At 34.5% G+C, this 26778-nt stretch overlaps 1 protein-coding gene across 1 annotated transcript; it reads left to right on the top strand.

Annotated features, from left to right (window-relative positions):
* The first annotated feature begins 544 nt into the window (after window positions 1–544).
* LOC125653827 (uncharacterized) lies at window positions 545–24102 on the top strand. The gene is made up of 8 exons (XM_056145591.1): window positions 545–778; window positions 1289–1481; window positions 1859–1966; window positions 2064–2142; window positions 5510–5646; window positions 8860–8910; window positions 13069–13194; window positions 21995–24102. Exons 1-8 carry the CDS (start codon window positions 710–712, stop codon window positions 23350–23352), a joined length of 2121 nt encoding a protein of 706 aa, XP_056001566.1. The 5' UTR covers window positions 545–709; the 3' UTR covers window positions 23353–24102.
* The last annotated feature ends 2676 nt before the right edge of the window (window positions 24103–26778 follow it).

Raw genomic sequence — 26778 nt, 5'->3', positions numbered from 1 at the left:
CCAAGCACAAAGTTGGTACTCCTTTTGATGTAAACAACATTTGGGACTAATACACGGAGCTTATTATCGGTTTTACATAAAATCATTTTTGCTCTATTACGAAGATCCTATGGAATTGTAACCCTATCCAGAAAACGTCAGAATAAAAAAAAAATCGGATAGGGCTACATTATTGCAGCTATTACATACCATCAATATGACACGCCGTTTTATTATTATTATTATTATTTTGTGTGTGTTTTAATCTTTTTATTTTATACATTTATTCCTCTTAAAAGATATCTCATGAATGTTATAAGACATCTTATAAAAGATATAAAACATCTTAATATGATTTTTTTTCTTTATAGGATATCTCATTTAATATATGAGATATCTGATATATTATATAATATATATCATAAACTTTATACGATGTCTTATTATAACGTTTTTGATTTAAGATATTTCATAACCTCTTATAAGATATTTTATAACTTTTATAAGGTATCTTATAAAAGAGATTTTATAAGATATATCATATCTTATAAGATATCTTATAAAACATATAAGATAGCTTGTATCTTGGACCGCCCCATTTAGTCTCCTCTTACGACAAGCAAGGGGTACTTAGGATCTATGTTAATCAGGATCCCCATGGGACATTTAAAAAGATACAATCAAAACATTTGGATTATTTTGTTTATTTTTAATTCCAGACAATTTTGAAATGAGGCGCAGTGTGATAGTGGTGTTTTTGTTCTACCTTACGCAAACGATTAACACCGAACAAGTACAGGTAATCACGTTTTTGTATTTGTGTAGTTTTTATATTTTACATCTATAAACAAATAGGTTCATAAAAACATGTTTTTTTCATATGAAAAGGAAGATAGAGAAAATGGCATATACAGCAAGTTTCTCACATTCTCTCCACAATGATCAGTAAATTTACTGAAAAATACAAAATAAACACGAAGACTTTTAGTAACACTTTAGCGCTTCCATTTCCAATCTTCAAAAATTGAAGCTTTACAAAACATCTTCGTGGTTTGTTTTCTAAACACACACAGACCCCCACCAACATTCATGATTAACATGGAAAAATAGAAAACTGATCATTTCTGTACCTCACTAGCAATCGCAGGTTGGATTGTGAAGGAATCTTGATTATGACGAATCACGTCTTTAGATATTCATAATCATTACACATTTATTTACATGTGATTGATATGTGATTCATATTTCTTCCTCAACTAACTTGTAAGATTTTAAATATTTGCACAAAACTTTGTTTTGTCATGGGTAGAACTATAGCTCTTTCGGATATTCCTTCCCGGTGAATTACGCAGAGAAATGTCCACGGACTGCAGAAGAGTGGGACAACTCTTCACGACGATTGAACTGTAGCAAAACGCATGTATATCATTGTGCTCCTGACAAGAATCTCTCATCTCTTATCGAATTCTGTTATCCAAGTAAAGGATATATGTTTCAAAAAGGTAATCAGGAATATAGAGTGGTAATGAAATCAACGAAAATGTAGAAACATTATTGTAATTTTCTCTGCTATTTCTTTAAGACAGAAATGTTTTTGTATTCAACAATTTTGAAATAGAAAACCCATATAAAAAAAAATACTTACAGCCTTTCGCAGCTCAGATTTGTTACTGAATAATCATTGAAGTATCTGATGAAATAACAAAACAGTTGCAGTGAATATGTATTGATGTGTTTCATATCGATTGTTAGGCCGTTCTTGACATAATGATTTTGACTAAGGATAACTCCATTTACCTGATAAAGATATTTTTCACGTTAAGAATTCTCTGAAATTATAAATTCTAGATAAAGTATTTGCTGTTGATATATTTTGGAGGAAATTGTCTAGAACTGGCTGACGTTGGAATCCTAAACCATGTCAAATGTGGACACTTTTCATTTGGCTGTCCAGACAAAGATTTCTCTGGCAACGAAATCTATAAATGTAAGAACTTGGCTACGAAATAATCAAGTTTTAAAATAAAGAAAAATAAAAATAAATTAAATAAAATAAAATTGGAATATGATATTTCTTGCTACAGTTCCAAGCTGTTTGTCCATCGCTGCCAACTGTTTTACAGCAGATGTTGAATGTCTTAACAAAAAGTGTTTGAAACAAGGGTAAGGCTGTTTTTAAATATAAAAAATTGTCGTGTTGAAATTTTTTAAAACTATTTTGATAGTTAAAGTTTGCATATTTATTTGGTATATTCAGGAATGTAATCCTATTAGAATATGAACGGATTGTGTCGCGCGCTGAAATTGGTTGGTTCATAGAGGAAAATGCGATTTGTAATATGAATATATTGACTATGAACGGATTATGAACGCGACTGAGAGAACGTAATGGTTGAAAAGATAGAACATCTGTTACAAAGATCTTGCAAGTGACACCTTTGGATTAACATTGTAAACTTATGTGGATTATCATCCCAATCTTGCGGTCTCCTACCTCTAAAATACAGTACTTCTTGCGCGATTCACAGAATTTGCCTTAAATCCAAACCCGTTCATACTGACCACGAACAGCTCAAAAGTGATGTTCATTTCTTAAATAAAATGCATTAAGATAATACTTCTCATTACCAACTCGTTAGAGTTATCACGCTTTGATGACTCTTGTGCGTCAGTGGTAAGAAAATGCACAAGTCTCGCGAGCAAGTGTGAAATTACTGGGACATAAACGAAACGGTCATAGCACCCCCACCCCTTTTAAGAGTTAAAATATATGGTGTAATTTTAAATAAAATAACCATTGGTCAAACTACATTTTTCAAATATTCTAACACAATCTTAATATGTTGTACGGTGTTACCGTTGAAGAGTGCGAATCCCATTACTTCTTGCAACACGACTTATAGGCATTTTATCCGCCTCTTCATTTAACGCGGGAAATATAACGCGGTGGATGTAAACAGTTACACTGTGACGTCATATTAGCTGCAACGTTTTTCTTCTTCTCTCAAACCAAGCAAATACAAAATGTTTGAAGCTATAAGAAAGCTTGTCTGAAATTTAAAAACGTTTATGGTACTTTCTAAACAATCTAATTATTTTAATTACGGATTTGTCAATGAAATATACCGCAGTGACGGCGACGTTTTTCCGGAAGCATTATGGGTAATACTCATCTTTTTTCAGCTGAAGAAGAGCAAATCACGTGACTCATATGTGTAATCATTGGAGCGAGCTCTTCGCGTTGCTTCGCTCGCTATTAAAATGCTACATGTTTTTAAAATCCACCACACCTATTTTAAAAATTCCAAACAATGATCTTCTCTGTCCTAAATCCATCAATATTTTGTAATTTTCAAAATAGCTTAAATACAGTTTGGAAACGCATTAGTTGTGTTAATTAGTGTGATAAACGTCTTAAAAACTGCAGTTTGGCATATATAATATGTATACGGTGTAACCGTTGGACCGAGCGAAGCATGTACGTAACTCCGTGTACCGAGTGGTAATCATAATTCCGTTAAGTAAGGTAGATTAATATTCAGTTATAAATATATATTTTGAATGAAACTTCCTTGCGCTAAACACCCAGTAACATCTCAATTAAAGGAGTGTATATGGGGACAACAGTTTTACATGATCCGCCTATTCATTGAACGCGGGAAATAAAAAGCAAGGCGACGTAAACTGTACATTGTGACGTCACATTTAGTCTTGACGTTTTTCTCTTTTTCAAAGCAAACATTTATAAACAACAATAATACATTCCGTATGCAATGAAAAGGGCCGTTAAAACCAAACAAAATTAACCAATAAATTCAAAATGGTAAAAAGGTGACCGTAATTTTATCGTATATTCTTATTCAAAGAAACTCATGAACTCGTTCATCTATTTAGTCGTATTACGGTTTTATATGTATGTATTTGCTAAAATATGTTACAATGATTATTATACTATTCATTTTGAACAAACTGCGTGTATAAATTACGAATTGCACGTTAGAGTTTTCTATTATTGGCATTCAAAATAAAACACGAATAACTGTTGAAACAGGTAATGAAAAAATAAATGGCGGCGCCCATATGGTTCACGAAAATTTCAGTGAACGTATATAGAGATTATCTCTTTTTCTTTTGCTGATTTTGACTTTTTTCTTTTACATACTTGTTACCTTTAGAACCTTGCTTCGCGGACGTGCCTTTGGCCCGTCCGAGCTTCGCTCGGTATAACTTGTTCTAAAATATGGAAATTGAGGGGGGAGGTGTTCGTGTACGATTACCAAGTCCATGTAATATGAACCTGTCCTAATCGTATGATAAAATAGAATGTCTTCATAGTCTGACATAATAACTTTAAAAACATATTAATCACATTAATTACAAGAAAAGTTCGTGTGTTGGATGTGCATATACGTTTTTCCCTTCGCAGTTCCTCCTGCGATTGATGCTTTATATCGGTCAGATTTGGCAGATTTAGTATCTGCACTCCCTCACATAGTTTAATAAGTTCATCTGTTTTCTTGTAAGAATAATCAATTCCTAAATTTGACTTTAGAATTTTAATCAGTGTTGTGGTTTGCAGTCGGTTATATATAATATGTATCCGATACCATAATTTATAATATGTTTTACGGTGTGACCGTGTTTGAGGGCGAAGCAAAAAAGTTTTGGCATTAGTATCTATATCCAAAACAGGACAAAACACAACCCGAAGTTAGCACGCGGACGGAGTTGTATCAAAGCATCCTAATTTTGGACATTTGATCCGCCTATATATTGAACGCGGGAAATATAACGCAATTGATGTAAACAGTACATTGTGACGTCATATTCAGCGTCGTTATTTAGCAAATTTACAAACATAGCATTTGAACCACAACAAAAAACATGGCGTTAATCGTGGAGTGATTATATATGATTAAGAAAATAAGATTTACATGCGTTTACGAATTTTATGTAACATCTCAGAACGACGTGAACTAGGGTAGACGAGATTCAAAATGGAGGAATACATGTGCACGCGCTAATATTTGAATCGACGCCATTGGTACCAAACTTTTCAAGTTCCATAGGTATGGTTTAATTTTTCATTATTTTCCTATATTTCCCTTTTAAACATGTATATACGTGTTACTTATAGGGAGAGCTCCGCTCTCACGGCCCTTCGGGCCGTGACAGGGCTTCGCCCTCTATTATATATGCCTAAGTAATGTTTACGTATGTTGTCCCGGTAGCACGACTTTACGCGCCTTTCATTTGAAGAGTTCCACTAATGGAAATGATAAGTATTGTCAGTTATGTTTGGGAAAATGTAAAATGTTATGATGTTCACGATGTACACGTACAATATTGAAATGTTGGTTGTTTGTTTTATGATAACTCACTTATTTCTAATACCTGGTGTTGCATGATTCCTAGTTTGTAACTGGGGAGCTACTTAAAGATTCAATTACATAATGACTTTGCTGTAGAACTGAACCTTTAGCAAAGCCAAGATGATTGTTTCTAATGGTTTCTAATTACACATCTGCAGGTGTAATGGGGTACCAAAAACAGAAGACAGAAGTACTGATAGTCCCTCGAAAGATAACATATACCTTCCATGGTTCGTTGTTTCGTTGGTATTGTTCTTCCTCTCAGCTGGGCTCAATCTATATCTAGGTTGGCAAAGTAAGTGCACAAATACAGGTTTTGTTTCTTCTATATCATCCTCATATTTTCCCCCTAGTTTTATCACGCTCGATGATAGAATCCATAAGACATGTAAATATTGCTAAAAATTAAGATAAACACCCCCTGTGATGAAGTCAGTTTTAGTAGATTCGTTTGCGAGGTGAAATTCTCAAACACTTAAAGATTTTCGAGCTGGCTCTTCCGGCTTACTGATAGTTCCTTGCTCCACGTGCTCTTTTAGGTTTGTCAAAACCATGGTTTTAGTAGAAGACATAAAATAGAACACCCTTCATTCACTTGCAACTTTTAAGCTTAAGGAAGTCCGCTCCTGACTGGATCTGTGAGAAAAAAATGCATGTATTTAAGAAAGGGTCCAATCCTGAACCAAAATCGAGGTCCAATCCGGCACGTTTATCGTGGAAACGACCATAGTCCAATCCTGCACATTAGCAAATGTTCAAGTCAAGATATCTATCTAACCAAGGCAATGTAAGGGACAAATCGCATACACTGGTTCAATTTTTCATCAAAAGATATGTGCAGAGTCTATTTTACCTAAAGTGTCTTTCTTAAAATGCATGAAAACATGATTAGAAATATCTTTGCCCGCTTCGAATTCTATCGAGGCAACATCGTCAACTTCGATCAATGAATTTAGAGTTGTACATGTACATGAGTAAGAATTCCAACAAACAATCAACTTAATGATGCCTCCCTGGCCAGGTAGTGTTTTAAATTCATAAATTCGTCGTCTAATAAGTCGGTAAAATGAAGAGTTTTAAGAGCCTTCCTTTGTTTGGAAATGCCGTCTACCATCTTGATTTGTCCAATCCTGCACACGATCATGACAGTGATAATTGTTATTGGCGGTACACCATGGGTGTGATCGGTCGACAGGAGATACTTACTCCTCCTAGACACCTGATTTCACCTTTGGTATGTCCAGGGGGTCCGTGTTTGCCCAACTCTTTATTTTGTATTCCTTATGGGAGTTATGAGATTGACACTGTTAGTTCTCTTTACCTTTCACAAAAACATGCCACATAAATTTGAAGTCGATGCGTTTGTTAGGTAAAAGCGTTTGAAATTAAACATGCAAACCAATAGAGAAATTCTAACTATCGTACAAGAATTAACGACAATCAACATCAATAACTATAAATTACTCAACAAATTACAAATGATTTGAGGATTATCAAAATTAATAGTTGGAAAACGAAGTCACGTCAATAAAAGAATTTAAAATTACCCGTAGAATATAAAGATTATGAAATGCAGGTTTCAGAAAGCATAAGATCTTTAATTTGAGTTACTTCTCCCACTATCTTTTATTTACGTATGGAGGCCATGATTTCTACACTATATCTATATATGTTTTGAACTTTCCTGGCCTAGTGGTTCTTAGATGAAGATTTTCCATTATATATCTGTCTGCAAAAGGAGCTAGGTACGTTTGTTATCATAACTAGGCCCTGTAAAATACTTCACAAATGAAGAAAATTATCAATACAAATCATTGATATATATGAAGTTGATGATCCCTAGTATTTATATGTACCAACATATCGGCGGATCTAGGAGTCTTGTAATGTTGAGTACTATTCAAACCTATCTGGAATCCTATTGTGGCTCCACCCTACTCCGGGGGGATTTTAACAAACTTGAATCTGGACTATATCATAAAGCTTTCATATAAATGTAGACTTTTCTGATTCAATGGTTCTTGAGAAGATTTTTAAATGACCCCACCGTATTTTTTTATTCTTGTAATTATTTCTCCTTTGAAGGGGACATGACTCTTCATATGAACAAACTTGAATTCCCTTCACCCTAGGTTTGGTTGAAATTGGTCCAGTAGATTTGAAGAAAAACATCGAAAATGTGAAGTTTACAAACAGAAGGAATACGGGTGATTTTGATATTTTAACTAAGGTGAACTAAAAAGGATTTTTTTCATTGCATAAATGTTTTTCTTAATCAATTAATTACGGACAAAGCTTTTTTTTTTTTTTTTTAGAGATCAATTAAAATTTATTTGCATCCAAATTGTCAATGTTTCCTAGTACTGCTCATGAAAAATGACACCAACGTTTCATTGAAATTAAATCATATTAAAATCAAGCATGATAGATCAATCTTACATAGTACAATACAGTACCTTTATTAAGTACATGCTTGTATGATTTGAATTTGTGTCTTTTGCTCCATAATCATATAATGAAAATGCACCTTGTAATATTTCCTAATACTGTGAAGCATTGCTGTGTACATTGACAAAATTTGAAAGACTAGTATGTCTTGATAAAATCATAGCTGAGTTGATCCACACTGACTTTTCAAATCTGAATATACTTTGTATTTCTTCTGACTATGCATCCTGGTTATGTATGTCTACCCAGTCGACGTTAACTGATGTAACCTAAATTACATAGAAACTGTATGTAGAATATAAATTAAAAATGAATTTGTTTGCAACTCCTTTACACAAATATATAATATCACACATGCAAACACGGACCCCTGGACACACCAGAGGTGGGATCAGTTGCCTAGGAGGAGTAAGCATCCCCTGTCGACTGGTCACACCCACCGTGACCACGATATCTTGATCAGGTAAACGGAGTTATCCGTAGTGAAAACCAGTGTACAAAGAACGGTCTAACAATCGGTATGAAACACGTCAGACAGCATTGACCCAATTAAAGATTGTATTGACCATAGAATTCGCGAAATGCTGATTTTAAACACGACTGTTGAAACGTCTGCACCATCAACTTTTTAGTCAGTAGCTTGCCTCGATTTAAAACTGATCATTCTGATATACTTGTAATTATACAGAAAAAAGTATGTATTCTAAATGCGCATTTGTTCATTTTGATATTTAAATGTAAAGTGTCTAATTATTTAAAACCTGACAAGCAAAATTTTTTGGGTACCATATAATAAAATCAATTGATCACCCCTCTTTAGTTGACATGCATATACACCAGAAAGTACAAATAAAACAAGTATAATTATGTCTCCGTGAAATTACTTTATTTCATTTTTGATATTATAATAACCCACATTTCCCGGATACATTATCTCCGTTGACCTACAAAATGTACATGTAAAGATGATCACATGGGTATTGCGTAATTTCGTGCCATTATCTATAAAATCCATACATGAGATTATTATACATTTATAATATTATATGTTGTATTTCAGGAATTAAATCTACAGAGGAAGAAAGTCATGAGCACGATAGACTTCTTGAAGGTGTGTATTAAACGTAATGTGTAATAATTAGTGCTGATCACCAAATAACTATAAATTCATGTAACTACCAACAAGCAAAGTATTGATATCGTACAATTTTCATCCGCTAGCGAGTATTGCACAAGTTCGATAATTCTATCCACAATACCATAATATGTTAAGCTCTCTCTGATCAGTAGAGAAAATGGATACTTTTGAGAGTAGATAATAAAATGGTATTTTATTTCATGTAGTAAGCCACAGGTTATCTATACTTGGATTTTTCAACACCTGAATATAGACTGAACTCTATGATTATGGATGTTACCAATCGCAGACTCTTTAAACCACCACGGGTCGTGTATGATATCCCTTCCAAATTGTGCCGTCAGTTCCTTAAGCTCAAATTTACAAACAAAGGAATAAATGCCGTCAACATCAGCAACATTCTTCGTCATAAAAAAGTTCAGACGTGTATTCCAACTTATTTCAAATTCAAGTCTACACCCAGTATTTCCTACAAGTATACTTCTACTACTATTTTATCCAAACTTTTCACTTATAAACAAACTTTGCAGTGTCTACATATAGGCCATCTTATACTTAGTTCACCTACGTGTTCTTCTTCTTCATCTTCTTTCAACTATAATCCAGCTGGACATGTCATTACTAGTGATGTTGATAAAGTTGAAAATGATGACCTCAAATCACTTATTCTAAAAAGTTCCTAATACAGAGAACCTCGGTCTTTCAATTGGCGACAGAACGTCATTTCCATTATGAATTCTGTCGAAGATTATGCCAGACGATGGGCTAAATATGAAAAAGAAGAACTTGATACATTGTTAAGATGGATTAAAAGCATAAGAGGAATATTAAAATCCCGAATTAGACATAATCCCAACATTAAGCACCCCTTTTCGTAGCCAACGAGAAGATCACTGGATGAGGACCCTAGGCATTGCATTTCCATATTGATTCAATGATAATGTATATGATGTGAGAAATTTGACTAGTCCACAAAAATAATGTGAATGTGACGGGGCTCTTTCCCAATACCCAAAGACCCAAAGACGGAAACGCAGTCATGGGCATCGTTCATATAAAAGACCAAGTATAAATAATGTCATGTTTGATTCACTTTTGCCTTACATCAACAGACAATTAGGTCTACATCATATTCGTACAAAACTTTACTCCATTGAGAGTTTTACACACGTTATTTGAAGAAGCTATGGCTAGTCTATACTTGGATTTTTCAACACCTGAATTTAGACTGAACTCTTTGATTATGGATGTTGCCTATCACAGGCTCTTTAAACCACCACGGGTCATGGATGATATTCCTTCCAAATCATGTCGCCAGTTCCTTAAACTCAAATTTACAAACAAAGGAATAGATGCCATCATTATAAGCAACATTCGTCGTCATAAAAGGGTTCAGTCGTGTATTCCCACTTATTTCAAGTTCAAGTTCAAGTCTACACCCTGTATTACCTACAGCTATACTTCTACTATTGCATCCAAACTGTTTAATTATAAACAGACTTTGCAGTGCCTAGATATAGACCATCTTATACGTAATTCACCAACGTGTTCTTGTTCTTCATCTTCTTTCAACTATAGTCCAGCTGGACATGTCATTACTGGTGATGTTGATATAGTTAAAAATGAGGACCTCAAATCACTTATTCTAAAATGTCCTAAATGCAGAGAACCTCGGTCTTTTAATTGGCGACAGAACTTCATCTCTATTATGAGTTCTGTCGAAGATTATGCCAGACGATGGGCTAAATATGAAAAAGAAGAACTTGATACATTGTCAGAATGGGTTAAAAGCATAAGAGGAATATTTTAAATCCCGCATTTATGTAGCAATATTCCATTATCACCTGCATATGGTGTTTCTATATCTCAACTGATTCGATATACAAGAGCTTGTTATGGGTATAGTCAGTTTTTAAATCGAGGTAAGCTACTGACAAACAAGTTGATGGTACAGGGATTTCAACAGTCTCGATTGAAGTCAGCATTTCGCAAATTCTATGGTCGTTATAACGATCTAGTTCGTCAATACAACCTCGCATTGGGTCAAATGTTGTCTGACGTGTTTCATACCGATTGTTAAGCCGTTCTTGGCACACTGATTTTGACTACGGATAACTCCGTTTACCTGATCAGGATATGGGGCTCACGGCGGGTGTGACCGGTCAACAGGGGATGCTTACTCCTCCTAGGCACCTGATCCCACCTCTGGTGTGTCCAGGGGTCCGTGTTTGCCCAACTATCTATTTTGTATTGCTTGTAGGAGTTATGAGATTGATCACTGTTCGTTATCTTCACCTTGCATATACGAAGACAAAAGTACGTACCATCTATCCTTTTGTGTTTAGTAAACCAGAATTGATAAAAGAATTAGATAGGTTACATGTGGAATATGTGTTGGTTCTAGCTGACAAAGTTGGTAACAACATTGTCTTTGTTTGTAAGGTCCATTATTACAATTGTATTCTAAACGAACTTGGCATCAATTCCACTTTTGGTAATCGTACTTGTACTCCAACTGCCCTTTCAAAAGATGAAATTCTTTAAAACCATGCTTCAGTTTTAGCCACAATTAGTATCCCAGTCAATGGGTCGAATGAATATGAGTTACCGTACCTATACTCGATTCCTAATGTACATAAAAACCCTTACAAACAAAGATACATTGCTGGATCCATTAAGTGCTCTACCAAGTCCCTATCTGTGCTTCTCACGAAAATATTAACAGCTGTGAAGGAGAAACTTCAAACTTACTGTGCGACTACATATGCCAAAAATGGTGTTAATCAAATGTGGATTTTTTAAAATTCTATAGAACTTTTAGTAAACTTGAAATGGCAGAATTTTTCCCAAGTCAATAACATTAAAACCTATGACTTTTCAACACTATACACGACCATTCCTTACGATAAATTAAAGACAAGATTTTTTGACATCATAGACAGTTGCTTCTTGAACAGAAATGGAAAACGGAAATATTCATATCTAGTGATCAGTCATTCAAAATCTTACTTTGTTAAACACCACTTTGATTCCACGCACAAGTACTCTGAAGTTGAAAAAAATATATGCTAGAGTTCCTCATTGACAATATCTTTGTGGTCTTTGGTGATCAGGTCTTCCAACAGTCTGTTGGAATCCCCATGGGCACGAATTGTGCTCCTTTGTTAGCTGACCTGTTTCTATATGGATATGTAGCAGAATTTATTAAAAAACTTCTACGTGAGAAGAAAAAAATCTCTCGCTGTGGCCTTCAATTCGACATTTGGATATATCGATGACGTTTTGTCTATTAACAATAATAACTTTCATTCATATGTCGATTTGATATATCCCTGTGATCTCGAAAGACACCACAGAGTCGCCAACTTCTGCTTCATACTTAGATATTTTATTGAGAGTAGACACTGGCGGCAAAGTGATAACTCAACTGTATGACAAACGGGATGATTTCAGCTTCTCCATCGTCAACTTCCCATATTTATGTAGCAATATTCCATTATCACCTGCATATTGTGTTTATATATCTCAACTGATTCGATATGCAAGAGCTTGTTCTGCGTATAGTCAGTTTTTAAGTCGAGGTTAGCTACTGACAAACAATTTGATGGTACAGGGGTTTCAACAGTCTCGATTGAAGTCAGCATTTCGCAAATTCTATTGTCGTTATAACGATCTAGTTCGTCAATACAACCTATCATTGTGTCAAATGCTGTCTGACGTGTTTCGTACCGATTGTTAGGCCGTTCTTGGCACACTGATTTTGACTACGGATAACTCCGTTTACCTGATCAGGATATAGGGCTCACGGCGGGTGTGACCAGTCGACAGGGGATGCTTACTCCTACTAGGCACATAATCCCACCTCTGATTTTTCCAGGGGTCCGTGTTTGCCCAACTATCTATTTTGTATTGCTTGTAGGAGTTATGAAATTGATCATTGTTCGTTATCGTCACCTTACATTCAGTATATAGTCATGTATATAGTTGAATATCCAATATATGATTTTAGTTTGAATATTGATAATCCTACTATCTATCTGATAAATTGGTTGGATACTAGAACTCCCATTCAAACACATTTATTGGCGGTGTCATATGATATTGATATATCATTCACTTTTGTATATGTAGAAAATACATCAGCAAAAAGTAGCAGAACTAAAGAACAAAGAAAGGACGAATATCGTGCTGGTAAGCATAAACTATCACATCATACATGTATGCCATGTGTTATGGTCAGAATTAACCCTGAGATCAGTAGAAATAAATCACAAATAATTCAAAGATTTACAAGTATTTACAGAAAATATACCAATGAAAATATTTCTAACTTACAGAAGTTCTAACCAGATTTCACCAAAACGTGTACCGTTGAGTTGAATTCACACTCGAGAAATTAAACTGTCAAAAATCGGCTGTTAAAGGTCATATGAAACGATATCATGAAGAAATTGAGTTATGTATGGAAATTCATTAATCAAGGGTTATTAAACATTAATTAATTTTTAATTTTTTTTTATTCAGTGTATTATAACGTCATAACAGCTGATCAAAAGTATTCGATCACGAAAATGATTTTTGATGATCGCGTCTGCTCTCCCTTGCTGATGACGTCAAAAAGACCCACTGTGATGTAAACAACTAGGCCTTATAACATGGTGTAACTAAGTATTAACTGCATAGCTTTGAAGCATGCCACAGTGTGCTGCATTTGATTGTAGTACCATGAAGACTGCACTTCAGTACATCCGTCAGTAGCCAACAATGTGGACACAAATAGATCAATTTCAAATCAGACGCTGTGCCAATATTTTTTTATTTTCCAAAGACTGAGACAAATCAAAATATGAATTAAAGTCAACCGCTTAGTTAAAGCGAAGACACTGGAAGTATGTATTACTAAATTACACAACGGTTGGTTATCATTGTAATGACCAAAAAAAAAAAAAACCAGCTAAAAAAACCAATTCATCAATGAACGCGAACTTCGAATAAATCTACTCAAAATGATATTATATTTTCCTATCTTATCTGCATTACAAACTCTATCAGTCAACGATATTCGTACAGTTTCATGTTTATTAGGCCTATACGTGTAATATAGCTATACGAGTATCACAAAAGTGTGTAATTTTTTATTTTCTTATTATTAATTGTAAAATTCAGTTGAATTAAAATTGTAAATAAACCTTTAATTCTGAAATTCAAAAAGAAAATCATGAAGTATCATTCAGAAATTATAATTTATTTTCCATATATACTATATCAGTACTGATAATACTAAACATGCTTATAAAAAAATCTCTCATTAAAATATTTGAACAGCGAGGATGTAAAGTGAGGAAGTAAATACCTGCTATAAAATTATAAACGTAAGCAATTTTTATATATAACTTACTTTTGAAAAATATAGAAGCACCCCCTCCCCCATTAAAACAACGATTTGTGAATTTTATACTTAAATTTGGACTCACGAGGAAACACTAGCTGATTATGAAGAACCGTGCGCCAGTACAACAGATGACATCCATGATACATTTGTCACATTTAGGGTACTCTACACTTACAAGAACATTTTAGCGCTATTTCAATATTGTGGTTATTCGTATCCCGTGGGGATCCGGGTTAGAATAGGTCCTTGAGCAGTACCCCTTTGCATGTCGAAAGAGGCGGTCCTTCGGATAAGACCACAAAAACCGAGTTTCCGTGTCACAGCAGGTGTGGCACGATAAAGATCCCTCCCTGCTCAATGACCCCGAGCATAGCCTAAATTTTGCAGCCTTTCACCGGCAGTGGTGACGTTTCCATATTAGTGAAAAATTCTCGAGAGGGGCGTAAAACTGTATTCATTCTCAATCAATCAATCTTATAAAAAGGAAAATGGGATTGTCATTACATATTTTAGGCTATTTCATAAATGAAATGTACACAAGTTCATACGACTAAACTTTTTAAGATTATAGTTAAACTTCAGTATCTGATGGCATGGGGTCTTGAAATCCATAGGCATCTGCATGATGTATGGGCAGTACTACCCCCCACCCCCCCCCCTTCCATTCTGATTTTTTTTTTTGGGGGGGGGGCGATAATTTCTCCACAATATGTGGATTCTCTGTCTAACCCATCCCAATTTTGATTTATGTAACTGTTTGACTTTCCCACTTTTTGTAAGATTTAGATATTGGCCTTCTACCGTCTATATTGTTACTGATGGAAGGCCAATCTCTAAAGCTTATAAAAAGTGGAAAAGGATTAGATAAATCGAAATTTGCATGGGATAGACAAGGAATCCATACATTTTGGAGGTTAAATTATCCCCGAAAAAAAGTCAGAAAAGGAGGGGGTAGTAGTGGCCATACTTCAGGTGCCTGTGCAGTGTTGACTTCTTCAATATCATTCATTCTCTGTTGTAAAATGTTATTCGCTTGCCGTGCATCATTCCTGACTGGTTTAAACTGATATTGTTGAACCACAAAATCGGGCAGTTCGTCAGAAAACAGAAATTAGTCCATATCCGTTAAATGCAGTTACATATTTCGTTGAACAAAACGTAAGGCCTATACTATTTTCATTGCGTTGTTTACATCGATGGGTCGTTGTGATGTCATAAACACACATAATCAAGAACGATAAGCGGATAACAAATTCATTCTATGTACAAATTTACAGCTTTATTTCTTATCAACCCAAAGACAATAATTTTTCATTAAACTCTATTTGACCTTCATTCATACCCATTTTTATGTTTTTAAAGCAAAATATCATTGTTAGAAATCGTTTCATATGACCTTTAAGTGGAATCAATTCACTTTCCAGATGTAATTCCGTAAATGGTTTGTCAAATGCTTAAAGAGTACTTAATACCACAAAATACAGTTTATTTATACTAAAATGAAGTTTCAAGACCTTTCCTTTTCATGACTCAAATAAACATGATTATATATTAATCTTTATATTGAACCGGCAATCATCGTTTTAAGAATAGAACGTCTAGAATCTTGTGTATATCACAGGTGTCAATCAAGTACAAACACCCCCCCCCCCCTTAAAAAGTTTGAATGACAATACGAAAACTTAATTCTCTACAAATCATAACCTAAATGGCATATACATATGTACATCAAATCAACGCACTGAAATAAAACAAAAAATGGAGTATATATATGATACTCTTGATAAGACAACTACAATAATATTGTCTTTGCCTTTGATATGTTTGATATCAATATCAATTTTGCAATAGTAAACTCCATCTTGTGAGTTTTTGATTCTTGTTTGGTATTTTATGCAAAACTGTGAGAGTATTGTGATCCGTAAAAACAAGAATTGGATGCACAGTAACATTCAAATAAACCTCAAAATTTTATAAATCTAACATCAAAACAAGACACTCTTTACCAAAGGCAGAATGATTTGGTTGACACTTTGTACGTGTAATGCTCACGGGTAGCTGTAAATCATCGCTAACCTAATAAGCTCTCATGTAGCACAGCAGTAATTGTAAGATGTTTAAACGATGCGCAAATAAATTAAACAATACCAATATCAGACGGACCTGTGCAGAACTCATAAATTCACCATTTCATTTCAATGAACAATCAAGATTAATCAAAGATTATATTAAGTTTATTCAATTACATAACATTTATAATTATATCTTCACTCACACCACTCATTCATACATTAACAATACATCTAATTAATTAAAAATATGATCAAAATATCATCAGAACTTAAACCTAAAACCACCCAAATGCAATAGGGTTGGGTAAAGGGGAGTAACTGTAATTAAATTAATAATCCCGTTATAAGAACATTTTATAGAATGTAAACAGGATTGAAGACCATGTTGTGAACTGAGTTAAATTACTCACTTATTCACTATGGTTAACTTATAATACACTTAAATATTTATTAAGTTCAAATCACCAACATGTGAACGTACAGTTCGATTACTGCATAGTCCATTATGGTTAACCTATTTCCATATGTAAATAAAAACTAAACCACTCGTGCACATCACAGTTTATTTACTGTCTTGATATACATATGGTTGATTCCTAACTTATTTATTAATAAATTCCAGAAAGAAAAATATCATTAAAATATAACCAAAAATTTACTAAAAAAAAAATATCTGAATTGACAATTAACTTATCCAAAAATAATTCTCAATCAAAAATACTTAAATTTCCAATCATTTCCAAAATTAATAAACTTCCGAAAAATTTACTAAATGAATAACTACTCACGGAAATAACAACTTAAATCACCGCATCGGTCGTTATACCGATCATTTAAATAAATAAAATCTAATCCTAAAGATAAAATAGATAAATAAATAAAAAGAAAAAAAAATTGGAACAACCAAACGTACCAACTATTCTCAATATACCAAAGGTGAAAAAGTAAGTCGCTGACGTCAAATCTGCGGTATTTATACTAATTATCAAACGATCAAAAGATCAGCTGGAAATATCGATAATCGATCTTGTGACTAAATCACGATACCTGATAGGATCACTATTTAAAAAAATCGCTTTTGCTTAAACGCCACCTATCGGATGATATAAAGACATCAATCAATAACCGATAAATTTAATAGCGAGCGCTGGCTCGTACTGCGAGCTCTAATGACTAGAGCGCGGGAAATAATCCGAGCTAAATCTCAACCTCTAACAAGAATTTTTTTTTGACGCCAATCCCATAAGTCCCTCGTAAAATAATAAAAAAAAAATCTTTGAAGTATTACAAACCTTTCTTATTTGAAAGGAAAAGATGACAATCATATTTTTCCCCCTTTCTTTTTCTTTTTAAAATATTGTCTAAAGAAATGTAAACAGTCACGTCACAACTATCAGGCCACGTCACAACTATCAGAATACGTCACAACACGCTCGTTGCATTTCCCGCTAAACTGGTTCCTACATTGGCGAGAAGAGCAAGACAGTAATCCTAATCAGTTTTCCTTGTTTTCAATATAAATTTTTTGAAAATGTATTCAGATATGCTGCGCTCGCCCCAACGGTCACACCGTAATCATATTATTTACATCACTTTTTCGTTCATAATAAGTAACATAAAATAGAATAAGTTTACAATCAAAATATTCAATGCTCTAAATACTAAACAGCTTTCACTCAATTATTTCAACAATACACCATGTTAATCTAAGTATTACCGACACCAAATCACCAATATTTAACACATCAGTCGCGTACTAAACCGGAAACGAGCAGACAGAAAAACAAGTGGTTACATACACATGACACAGACTTCAACATACAATTTCTCCGGCCGTATCACTTAGGTAACACATTAATACTTAGATCAAACATGCTTATACATCAACTACAACTAAATAATAGCATTCATATCATTAATCAAGTCGTAATAAAAAATGAACATGTATTCGTGCACAGTCCGAATTTCCTCGACATTGTTTACATACATACTTATACTCTAACACTAGCTTTCTAGGGTTCTACGCCATATCATCACTCAAAAATATTAAGTAAAATAAATTGTTAACATCTAATCTAGTTAATCATAAACGCCGGATGTATGAAAACTGCATCAACCCGCTCCAGGTCACCATAATGTACAATAACATAGTACAATCATTGACTCTATTCAATAGAAAAATCAACCCGCTCCAAGTATATACAAAAATAGTGAAATATTACAGTCATAGATTCAGTATGGCTTATCTACCACTGTTATGGATGAAACAATAAGTTACACTGCGTCATATAACGTTACTGTCATGAACTAAAAAGAAAATGGGAGTACATTCATTTGAAAGATAAGAAACAACTCCATCTACATTGTCATTATGTTCTTGAAACAAAGCAGCAACGAATTGCACATCACTAGGATCATAGACTGAATTCTGTGGTTTTGGATGTTTTTTGTCATCACAGACTCTTTAAACTACTACCGGTTATTGATGATATATGTAATCCTTCCGAATCATGACGCCAGTTCCTTAAACGTAACTTCTATTTACTGATAAAGGAATAGATACCGTCAACATAAACAATATTCTTCGTCATAAAAACTTTCTGTCTTGTATTTCAGCATATTTCAAGTTCAAGTTCAAGTCTGCACTCTGTATTTACAACAACTTTACATGTAATATATATTATATATGTACATCTACTATTGCATCCATACTTTTTTCAAAATTACAAACAATTTTACAGTGCCTAGATATAGACCATTATAAACATAATCCACCTCTGTGTCCAGCTGGATATGTCATTAGTAGTGATGTTGATATAGTTGAAAATGAGGACCTGAAATCACTTATTTTAAAAGGTGAAGATAACAGTGATCAATCTTATAACTCCTATAAGCAATACAAAATAGAGAGTTGGGCAAACACGGACCCCTGGATATACCAGAGATGGGATAAGATACCTAGGAGGAGTACGCATCCCCTATTGACCGGTCACACCCGCCGTGAGCCCTATATTTTGATCATGTAAACGGAGTTATCCGTACTAGATTCAAGACCCCAAACCTCGGCGACAGAACTTCATCTATATTATGAATTCTGTTGAAGATTAAGCGATGGGCTAAATATGAAAGAATGAAAAAACCTAATGCCCACCCCTCTCTCTATATATGATGCCCGGGCAGTTTTCACGAAAACATTTAAAACTTGCTGGCAAGTCGGACCTGTGAACTGTCTGAGTTTACTGGCCTACAATGAAATTTACTGGCCCCCTAAATTTTCATATGTTCATCACATATATTATGGAATGCATTGTAAAATTGTACAATTAGTTTACTGAAAGTATGGTTATTACTCGTATTCATATCCACCCTAAGACATCCTTTCTGTCGATACCAGAAAAAACAACACAGTACACGGTATTTTCTCTCTCTCTTCGACCGCAAACAACGACTACAAATTCACGTATTTTTCACAAACATAAAAACAGCCCGAGCGCACCTTCGGAAGTAGCCTTCTCTACGATTAATTAATTCTATAAACTATAGAAATTGCATAAAATCAGAAATAACTGTAATTGACTAAGTTCATTTTAATTGGACAATGCAATAAAGCAGCAATTACCGGTGTGCGGTGCGATACTGAACGCGGGAATTTTTGTTGTTTCAACAATTTGGTCGTTTAATATTCACGTGATAAACGTACAAATTATCTTGACAATTACAAGTATAGTTATCGTTCTTTACGAAATAAATAAACCACGATGTCCAAACACTTACTTTATGTGTTATTTTTTTTTTATTTTTTTTTTATTTTGATGGTAAATTTAAAGACCCCCCCCCAAAAAAAAACACCGTACGGTTGCTCCACGGATGACTGAATGTGGGCGGAGCTTATCTATGGTCAATGTTATTTACCTGGAATTTGCCTGGCCAAGAGATCAGTTGTTGTGTATATTTTTATGATATACACAGGAAATTTCTCAGGTTATTACAAATTATGCTTAGTGTCTTGATTTGTGCAACAACAAAAAATAATTAAAATTTCTACCTACATGCATACCGCATTTCTATTTCCCGTAAACCTTCAAACTTGGTCATATTTATGTATTGCAAATGACACGTTTAGCCCATTTCTAAACCTTTGCTTTTTAAAACTTCTAATTAAATTGTTATATATCGTATATAAATAATTTCCGAAATATAATATTACCCGGCGTTTCCAGGCACTTCCTGGTGTCCTGGGAGTTCGCGGTGTCGTGGGTGTAGTAGGTAAAATATCCATGTTTCGAGAGAATGAATAAATCCAAGTAGATCTGTGTACATGTACAACCATGAAGAATGGTCAAGATACCCCTCAATATGGGCCGTCTGTAGGGTTTCTGTAGCTGTAGTGTTTGCGTAATGGTGGTATCCCAAACAGAAGCTGACACGAAGTCCCCCCCCCCTCCTCTCTCTCTCTCTCTCTCTCTCTCTTTAGGGTTTCTGTGGACGTAGTGTTTGTGTAACGATGGTATCCCAAACAGAATCTGACACATAGCTAGTCTACCCCCCCCCCTTTCTCTCTCTCTCCCTTACTCTCAATCATTGACTAAATGAGTAATTATTGTCATACGTATGCAACACTATTGCCATGCCATATTATTTCATCTATATTATTGCTACAGTTTTACACATCTCTCTCTCTCTCTCTCTCTCTCTCTCTCTCTCTCTCTATATATATATATATATATATATATATATATATATATAAAACCATGATAAATTATAAATCTCAATAACTCTTTTACTGTTCTTTGATTTCTGATTGTGTAATTTATAATCCATGTGGTATCTCAAACAGAAGCATTTTTTAAACTACTGTAACAGTTTTACGCATGGGCAATATAACCATTATACATGTTGATGTGCTGCGCCAATAAAGAATTGTTCATGTTTTTATCAATATAACGCCACAATAAATCATCAATAGAAAATATTCCAATAACTTATGTTTGTTTGGTGTTTTTTTTTATTATTATTGTTTGATTTCTGATTGTTTAATCTATAATACATGTATAAAGATGGAGAGAGAAAATACGATGATAAATTGCATTGTATAGGGGACGTTAGAAATTAAAATATTCTAGGTGCGAGTCAATGCTATCAAAACTCAGGTATACTGGGGCTTTCCTCGAGATCTGAAGACTGCCGGTCATCATTAGCCATGATTGTTATCAAAACATCTTTCACAGGTAGCTGTAGACCACGGTCTCTGCAAACGTCAATCAACCTAAGCTCTATTGTTAAAAGTTTGATTGACCAGCAGCTTATCATTGATCGTGACACAGGTAAAATTTGGGGGCATTAACTTAAAGTTGGGTCTTTAAGCAAATAAGACGTTTAGGATATCTAAATCCAACATTATATGTTATGTGACTTCCAAAAAGTCTACAAGCCCATCGGACTTCTTGATTTTTAATTTTCACTGACCCGACCGTAAAATTCACTGGCCTTGGTCTTCGGACCACTGAGTTTTCGTAAAGACATATTATCGTGAATGTCAGTTTAACATAGACAACCGTTCACTAAATTCATTTTATTGTTTTCTTTTCTTCAGCATACATTGAGAAGGAAATTTTTTCTGACTATGCCGTTGAGGAGGCTGAGATATTTCAACTTTTGAAAAGGCAATGTCTAAATGATGAATATACTGGTTTTCAGTATCTTGTTAAAACAAGAATCAAGTCAAAAGGGGAAGGTTGTATAAAAATATTTTGTCAACGTGACGAATATGGATGTACTCTACTTCATTATGCTGCTCAAGGGGGATCGATATTCATCTTAAAAGAAATCTTGAAGAGTGCTCCCGCAGAGGTCAAATCCCACAACGGTCAAACTATTCTCCATTATGCAATTAGATATCAGCATAAAGACATGAGTCTATATCTGATCAACACCTACGAAACACTCACAAAAGATTACCTTGTAAAGGAATGTAATCCAAGTCCAGGGATTGGATCAGAAATGTGTTCCTCGGAAGAATATTGTGAACCTCTCCACTGGGCTGCATGGAATGGTGATATGAAAATTCTAGATGACTTAAAACAAGCTAATATTGACATACGGCGATTAACAAAGAATGGTCTTAGTATACTTGATATCGCATGCTTGAAAAGCAAACCCAATTTCTGTCTGCATATTTTAGAAAATGAAAAAGGAATAAATCTTGATAAAAAAGACGCATGTGGATGGAATATTGCTCATTATGCTGCAAGATCAAATAATGTAGAGGTGTTGGAACATTTGAGGACCAAGAAAGAAAGCTTGATCACAGACATAACGCACACAAAGAAAACTACTTTCCACATTGCGTGTGAATATGCACAGCTTGAAGCTGTGAAGCATCTTACCGAAACACAGGAATCACTTTTACTCTGCAAAGATGAACGCGAATGGAATGCATTGCATTATGCGGCGAAAGGTGGCAACTTACAAATTCTCAGATTCCTTGTGAAGGACAAGAAGATGAAGATCAGCTCTCGCACTAAGGAAAGTAAAAATCTTCTACATGTTGCATGTACTTATAAACAAGGGGATATCTGCAAATATGTAGCGCAAAAACATAAGCACCTAGTAAATGAGACGACTACAATGGGATGGTTGCCTGCTCACTATGTTGGAGTAGAGAGTAAAGGAGATGGAAGAGAAGAGAAGATTGTAGATATTTTATTTGATTGCGGAATGAATATAGAACAAATAAAGCAAAAAACCAAGGACGGATATTCTGTTCTCGGTGTAGCGATTTATCACCGAAATGGAAAGCTATTGAAATATCTTTCATCGATGAAAGACAAAATTGGCTTCCGTTTAGATATAAAATTTCTTCTGGAAACTTTGGAGGAAACAAAGGATAGCATTATGAGAAGTATTCTTGAAAAAGAAGTGAATGAAAGGCAGAAAAAAATGCAAAACTAGTGCAATATCTTTTGTCGAGAAAATACAGAGAAGTTCTCGATAAAACTAAAGAATCTCTTCTGAAAATTAAGAAGGAAACTAGGGATAGTGATATGAGATACATTCTTCAAAAAGCCCTGGATGAAATGTAGAGAGACGCTAAAAAGATACTCTATTAATAATGTTTACAAAGTAAAACTTGTATGAAATTAAGATGTGGATGGCTATCCGTTTTGTGCACTAATGACTTTCAATTAGGTCACCTGAGTCATCCAGGTGACCTATTGCTATAAGTTTGTGTCCGTCGTCGTGCGACGTCCGTTGTCCGTCGTGCGTTAATAATAAAACTTTTTTTCACTTCTTGACAACTACCGTTCCAGTTCTTTTCAAATTGGTATATATAAAGTATATTTGGGACAAGGGGGTATAAATTGTGAATTTGAGGTATCACGCGTCCAGGGGCCTATGGGACAGGGCAAAGAGATTAAAATACCCTATTTGCAAAACATTTTCTATATAACCGCACTTATGTATGACAGCCTAACTTCATAGTCATGTAGGTGATCCCAGGGACAGAGCTTTTGGTACCAGGGTGGGGTCAGAATGGTCATAGTGATTATATATCTTAACATAGCTCTTGGGGCTAGCGACACTTTAATTTATGCTCGGATGATCGATAAGACATGTGACCTTGTTATTTTGAATGAATAGTTGTTATCATAAAATAGTTATCGTGTCCCATGGGTAAGAAAAAAAAAACAAAAACAAAAAGGGACGAGCAACCAAAGAGCAGCCAATAGCAAATATCCACCTCTCTAGAGGTTTGAAACTCACAAATATACAAATCCATGGCATCTTCCATCTTCGCAAGCCAAGTGTCCGATTCGCATGATAGTAAGCGAATCGGACACTTGGCTTGCGAAGATGGGCATCTTCTATAAAAATAGAAACAATGGATATCAATCGCATGCCCAAATTGGATTATTAATAGACCGCTGACTTAACTGTTGGAATTAAAGAGATCTTGCCATGTCACGACGAGTGTATAGGTCGAGCTGCAATGGTGAGGAATTAGTGACACAGGACACTACATTGGTAAAACTAGATAATAACAGCATATTCTGTTCCGACTTACCTCGGGAAATACAGCTAACAATTTCGTGATATTGAAATGCAAAATGTTACCAGAATGACATTTCCTATTTGAAGATTATCTCGTGATATATCTTGCATATTCCACCTATGATGTTGCAGCTCAAGATACCTCAGTTTGTCCATGGGATACTGAGAAACCATAACGCCAATTTCTTGACACCTAAGCAGAAATTGGAAAGAGTTGTTCAATTTTACCAGTAAGCTGGAAAGACGTGGTATTTTCATATTGTGTAAAATAAAACCGGTTAATTTGATCAGACCTCCTGCTGTGTGACAAGTTTTGCATATTTCAATGTGCAATGTAATAATCGATCAGAGTCATCAAGTAATTATATTCATATCAAAATAGATATGTTATTTGATTTATATTAAAGATTGACGGTATTGCAATAATGTGGTTATGTGTGTGCATGTGTGTTTGTGTCCAATTGTTTCATTCATAAGGAAATATTGTATCGTACATGTAGACAGATAATGTAAATATTTTTTTTCAAATTTGTTTGTTCTTTGTCCCTTTTGATTGATCAAATAATTTGAGAAATCTTTATATGTTCATAATTACATTAGATCATCAGTTCATTCCGTATTATCTTGGGATATTGTGATAAGACTAGGATAACCAAGTACCTTTATTTAGAATAATCAATGTAGTATACAATGGATTTCAATAAATTCTAGAGTAATACGATTGACTTCTTTGCTCTCATTATCCACACCAATGATGTTAAGGAGGTATGCCACACCAGAGAAATTTCATGTAGATGAAAAGTGGAGGATATGTATAATATTTTGAAGTTCAAAGTCTTCAAATTTACTTTATTTTGTCAAAACATACAGATTTAGTAGAAGATAATCTGAAGAAAAAAAAATTAAAACCCTTGCTGGACTCGAACCTGCGACCTACAGTTCAGCAGTCAATATGCTTACCTACTAAGATACTCGGCAATGTATTTGAATTGAAAAGGAAAAGTCAAATATTGCTGATAGTGATTTTTACCTCTGTTTTTAAAGGAAGTCGGCCATTATGACGATGTAGAGTACAGAAATACGACGCGGTAGCGTAGTGGTTAGTACAGTCGACTGCGTTTCACTTCTCCCCAAAAATCGTCTGCATTTCCGGCAGTTTTTATTTTCATTTCCGTCATTTTCTTTTTTACACCTACGAATTGTTTTACTACATCTTCCGGCAATTTATTGTAACCTTTTTCGTTAGCCAGGAAAAAACCTGTTGTCCCCTTCTGAACAAGGGGGTGGGGTGAAAGTAGGATTTTAAGCGAATTAAATGTGTTAGTTATACCATCTACTAATCACCAAACTATCTTTATCCGTGCATAACTTATATAGGAGTCCTACTTTTACAGCCTTTCCATCGGAACACGGTCGCAATCCCGATGAATATAAATCACAGCAGTATAAGAATTAATTTCTTTCACACCTGTTGATCAAAAGTTATGAAACTCGAACTTGATCTTTAATAGTGTGTCATTCTGAAACTACACCGCAAGTTGCAATTAAATGAATCCTCTAAAGCATACCGAAAAAATTCTGGAAAACCGATGGGACAGACAGACTGACAGACAAAGGGACGGACAGGCAGATAAGAAACCTATAGCCCCATTCGGTTTTACAAAAGGGTAGGGGAGTAGTAACCTTACCAAATAGTGTTTAGACAGCGACCCATGTAAACGTTTACTAACAGTTGCCGATTTATAGTCGCTTTCCTCGCTACATTCCTAGGTATTTTTTACATCGTTATTAGTATACAATGGTGGCTAAAACATTATTATGCAGTTTTAATGTTAAGACTTCATCGGGAAATTTGTTAACTTCGAAATAAACAATGTTGTCCGTGATGAATGATGGTATTTTTTATTTCAAAGGTATCACTAACACTATGTTCATTATCAGCTGATTGAAGAAGGTCACATACCTGATCCTGACGCCAATGTACCATGTGCCTACCTAACTAATTAACAAGATATTTAGCAACCGGGGCTTCGACTTAATAAAATCCTTCTAGTGGCCAATTATTGAAGTATATTTCGGTGAACTAATTATAAGAAGTACTTACTATATGCATATGAAAGACAAATTGCATGTAATTTTGTGTACTTTGGAAACATACGATATTTGGAATTTTAATAAAGAAAGTCTCGGCTTCGATTATATTACTGGGAAATTGTCAATTAATAAATGCCAGATTTGAAAAGTATAACGTGCTGGGAGATTTCAAAAATACCGGAAATGAAATGCATCTTGTCCGCCGGTCTTGTTGCAGCGACTGGATAAAGA

Source organism: Ostrea edulis, chromosome 7 (genome assembly GCF_947568905.1).
Source record: "Ostrea edulis chromosome 7, xbOstEdul1.1, whole genome shotgun sequence".
Classification (NCBI taxonomy): domain Eukaryota; kingdom Metazoa; phylum Mollusca; class Bivalvia; order Ostreida; family Ostreidae; genus Ostrea; species Ostrea edulis.
Note: the sequence above shows the minus strand (reverse complement) of the source record. Positions and strands in the feature narration are given on the sequence as shown.